At 37.7% G+C, this 5,224-nt stretch overlaps 1 protein-coding gene across 1 annotated transcript; it reads right to left on the bottom strand.

Annotated features, from left to right (window-relative positions):
- Positions 1-1,491: 1,491 nt before the first annotated feature.
- Positions 1,492-3,343, bottom strand: EAH_00058690 (coproporphyrinogen oxidase, putative; the record flags this gene model as incomplete). The annotated part of the gene is made up of 2 exons (XM_013393640.1): positions 1,492-2,838; positions 3,332-3,343. 2 exons carry the CDS (start codon positions 3,341-3,343, stop codon positions 1,492-1,494), a joined length of 1,359 nt encoding a protein of 452 aa, XP_013249094.1.
- Between the last annotated feature and the right edge of the window lie 1,881 nt (positions 3,344-5,224).

The following is a 5,224-nucleotide window of genomic DNA, read 5'->3' as shown; positions in this document are numbered from 1 at the left end:
ATTAGCCTTAATAAACCTCATAAACCCATATAAACCCTAGAACCTAAGTCGCTCTAATAAACCCTAAACCCTTGTAAACCCTAATAATCTTCAACCCCTTAACAAAACCCTAATAAAACTTACACCGCAATAAACCCTAATAAACCCTAAGTTGTAGTAAACCCTAATAAACCCTAATAAACCCCTAAAAGAGTATAGTAAACCATAATAAACCCTAAACCCTAATAAACCCTAGTAAACTCTAAACTCTAATAAGCCCTTATAAACCCTAATAAACCCGCAACTGTAAGAAACCCTAATAAACCCTACTAAACCCTAAACTGTAATAAACCCTAATAAACCCTGAAGTGTAATAAACCCTAGTAAAGACTAATAAACCCTCAATTGTAACAAACCCTAAACCCTAAACCCCGAACCCTAATAAACCCTCACAAATAATCTCTGTCTCTCCATTCAAATGCCGCCTCCACCGAGTTCGTCTCCTCCTCTTGTAAGAGAAAGAGCAGCAGCATCAGCAGCAGCAGCAATAGCAATAGCTGCTGCTGCTGCTGCTGGAGTGTATGCACAGGTGGGTAGGCGATTGATTTGGAGTGTATGTACAGCGGAAGTAGATAATAAATATCAGTTGTTTAGCAAATGTCGTGAAATTAAAAAGATATGCGGGATATACAGACTGCATGTCTACAACAAATAAATAAATAAATAAATAAAATAAATCAATAAATCGAAATAAATAATAAAAAGAAAACAAAATGCAATAAATAATAACTCAGCAGTGTACAGACAGCTCACATACTCTCCAAACACTCTCTCTGCTGCCTCTCCCCAGCGCCCCCAGCAGCTGCTGCAACAGCAGCAGCAGCAGCAGCAACAGCAGAAGCAGCAGCAGCAGAAGCAGCAACAGCAGCAAGGAGCTTACGCGTCTTTGCTGCAGCTTCTGCCTCATGTATGTAGGCCGTATGTTGTGTCTCTACTGCTGTTAATAAAATAAATATATAATTCTGTGTATAATGAACCAGCAGCAAGCAAGCAAACAAATAAATAAATAATAAATAAATAAATCAATCAATCAATCAATCAAATCAAAAGAAAGAAGCAGCAAATAAACAAACGAAAGAGCGGAGAGCTCAGAAGCTTAGCCAATGCACTTGTTGCAGATATACATATATATACATACATATAAATAGATATATATATATATATATATATAGATATATATATATATATATATTCATACATATATATACATATTATGCATATTGTGTATATATATATATATAATACATATATATACATATTATAGATACATACATAGTATATATACATATTATATGTATACATCTTATATATACATATTATACATTTATACACACTCATATATATATATATACATAAATCTATACATAGATATTTTATATATAGATATATATCTATACATACATTATATATATATATATATATACATATTATATATACAATGCATGCATAGAGCTATGAGTATTGAAGAGGATGTTTATTTTTTGTTTCGAGAGGTCTGTCTTCTTCATGTGGAACAACGAATCCTTTGAGATGGTGTTTATCAAAAGAAACCCAGTCTCTGGGGTGTATAAGGAGCTGCAGAGTTTTACCTTCTAAAGAAGAAGGAGAAGGAGGCGCTGGGGTGTATTCCCAGCGTGCTTCAAGGGGTAGCGACATTAATATATTTTCAGCAATACTTCCGGGTAAAGCTAAGCCAAATTTTGTCCCTCTATCACAAATTAAATTAAACTCTATATACCGTCCTCGTCTAATTAGCATCCAGCGTAGTTGCTGCTGTGTATAGCTGCTGCAGCAGCGTCTTTGTACAATATCAAGATATATCGGAGCAAAGCTATGCAAACCATCAACACAAAACTCTTTAATTTCTTTTAGTTTACCCCTGCACTCATCATTTAAATAATCAAAGAATATACCCCCTATACCTCTTGCTTCTCCTCTATGAGGCAGCCTATAATAAGCATCCGCCCAGAGCTTAAAACGAGGGTAGTATATAGGATTATGTCTATCGCACATATCTTTAAGAGCCTGATGAAAATCTATACAATCCTTCTCAATTATATATGCAGGAGATAAATCTGCCCCCCCCCCAAACCACCAACATATACTCTTACCCTCGCAAAAGAGCTGAAAAAATCTGTAATTTGCATGCGATGAAGGTGCATGAGGATTGCAGGGGTGCAGCACTAAAGATAGACCTGCAGCAAAAAAACTTATGTTGCTGCTGTATGCCCCACTACTCCCTTCTTGTACAGACCCGCTGCTGCTGCTGCTGCTGCTGCTGCTGCTATTGCTGCTGTTATTGCTGTTATTGCTGCTATTGCTGCTATTACAGCCAGCAGCACCACCACCACCAGAAGCTGCTGCTGCTCCTCCTCCTGCTGCTGCTGCTGCTGCTGCTGCTGCAGGCTTTGGAGGTAAGAGATCGCGCAGCAGTTCACGCAGCTTCTCGCCTCCACCTCTACACATTGAAAGTGCTGCAGCCAGCGGTAGAGAGCCTTCAACAGCACTGACGTTAACCCCGCCTTTTGCAAAGACAACGCCGTCTTGTATTACTCGCGTTAGGCCTCCTCCTTGCCCTGGGCCCCGTACCCACTGAGTATTCTCAAATCGTTTCGCGCACTTAGGCTGCTGCTGCTGCTGCTGTTGTTGCTGCGGTTGCTGCTGCTGCTGCTGCTGCAGCTTTGCTGCCACTGAGGCTTCTAATGCCTCTATAGCGCTGCATATTGCTGACTGAGCGCTGTATAACTCTGCAACCCACGCCTCGCGGAAGGCCCCATCTGGGTGTTCTTCACGGGCTTCCTGAAGAAAGAAAATATATAAATTTTAAAAAAAAATAAAATAATATATATTTATAAGAATATTCAACCTTTTAAATATATATATATATAGCAATATATATGCATGCAGAAAATACAGTAGTAAACGAATATACATATATATATATATACAGATAAAAATATAGATATAGATTTAAATATGGATATAGACATAGATATCGATATTATAGATATATAGATATAGATATCAACACTATGTATATATATATACATATATATATACATACAAATATATATATATATAGTTTATATATATATACATATATATATATATATATATATATATAAACACCCACAAGCCAACTCGCTACGATCGGGGTACGCAGCAAGCGAAAGGCAGCAGCAGCAGCAGCAGTAGTAGCAGCAAGTTCAGAGCAGGAGAGTTTGCAAGGGCATTAAAAAAGTGAAAAGAAAGTAGAAAGAATAAAGGGTATTAATTATTGCGGTGTACGTACAGTTAAGTCCATTTCTTCTTATTATGCAGCTCTCTCTATCTCGAAGACCCTGCAGCAGATGTAGAGGCGCGGAAGCTGCTGCAAGCAAGTGGCGGAAAGGAGAAGAAAATAGAAAAAGTATATAAAATAAAAGTGTTTAACTGCAGTAAGAGTGAAAAAATTAAAAGAAAATGCACTTTATACCGACTCTTTTGTTTTCGCGGTCAGTTGAAAGCTCGGGGATATGAATATGCATCGATTAGGCTTGTCTGGGGAATCTGTTTGATTTAAACGGAATAAAAGAAGAAAATGCGTTAAATTAACACAAATTTCAGCAAATATTTTCATTAAAACCCCCGAGATTCTGAAAGAAACTAAACTTTTTATACTTGAGGTGTCTGTACAGTGCGGGGGCGCCCAGTGCAGTCTGTCGTAGCCTAGTTGTGCTAGACGTCGGTATATTAATTAGTGAATAATAAATAAAAATAAATATAAATTAATTAAATAATAATTATTATTCAATACTTTACTTCTTTTATTCACAAATTCTCTATTATTTCTCTCTTTCTCTTTCTATATCTGCGTCGCTGGGAGCGAGAGGCTGAGGGGGAGATAATAATATATATACCTTTGTCTGTTCTCCTTTAATTGATTAAATAACTTAGTATTAATATATTTATTCTCTATACTTCTTCTTTAGCTGCAGCAAAGCATATTCTCACGCGAAAGCAGACCTTTGCTTCCTCAGCTTAATTTAAACCTTCAGCTGTACGTGCAGCTCTCTCTTTCTCCCTCTCTGTTTATGTTTGGATATCTCTAAATTATTTTATCCTTTCGCCTCATTTCCCTATATTAATTAAACCTTTCGCTTTAATTGTCTTTGTTTTTCTTGTTTATCTCCTTATTATGAACCCCTTCAGGCCCCCCCAACCCCCTTCACACCCCTCTCGAGTGTATATAGTATATATTACCTCAATAAGAAAGAGATGTATAGAGAAGACCTTTATTTGTTCGTGTCTTTAGTTGCTAGAGATGCTGCTGAAGATGCAAGTTTATTTTCACTGCAATGAAAATGAAGCCCCTACGCTGCAAAGAAGAAATACTTTAAGTTTAATTTAGCTCTGTGGGGTGTCTGTACAGTCGGCTGTTCACAATCCTTGCATTCGAGCAGCTGCAACAGCAGCTGCAGCAGCTGCTGCAGCAGCTGCTGCAGCAGATGCTGCAGGCTGAGGCCTCTTTATCTGCCGCTAAAGTGTCTCTGTATCTGCAGCTTTGCTGCAACAACCCCACCCTAATAACAACTAATAATAAATATCAATACTATTACAATAATAACCCCACTACCCTAATAAGAACAACTCGTAATAACTAATAGAATAATAAATACTGGGATAATAACAACAACCCCACCCTAATAACAACAACCCCACCACCCTGATAACAACAACCCCACTAGCTAATAAAACAATATAACAACCCTACTCTAAAAACAACAACCCCACCCTAATAATAACTCGTAATAAATACTGTAACAATAACAACAACCCCACTCTAATAACAACAACCCCACTCTAATAACAACAACCCCACTCTAATAACACCAACCCCACCATAAGAACAACAACCCCACCGTAATAACAATTCGTATTGAGTACTATAACAACAACCCCACTCTAATAACAACCCTCCTACCCCAATAACAACAACCCCACTCTTATAACTACCCCACCAGCTAATAGAACAATAACAACAACCCCACACTAATAACGACCCCACCACCCTAATAACAACAACCCCACTCTAATAATAACAACAACCCCACCCTAATAATAATAACCCCCCCTAATAACAACAACCCCACCACCCTAACACTAACAACAACCCCACACTAATAATAACAACAACCCCACCCTA

The sequence above is a fragment of the Eimeria acervulina genome, genomic scaffold (assembly GCF_000499425.1).
Source record: "Eimeria acervulina Houghton genomic scaffold, Eah_scaff1337, whole genome shotgun sequence".
NCBI lineage: Eukaryota > Apicomplexa > Conoidasida > Eucoccidiorida > Eimeriidae > Eimeria > Eimeria acervulina.
This window is presented reverse-complemented; position numbering and strand designations above follow the sequence as displayed.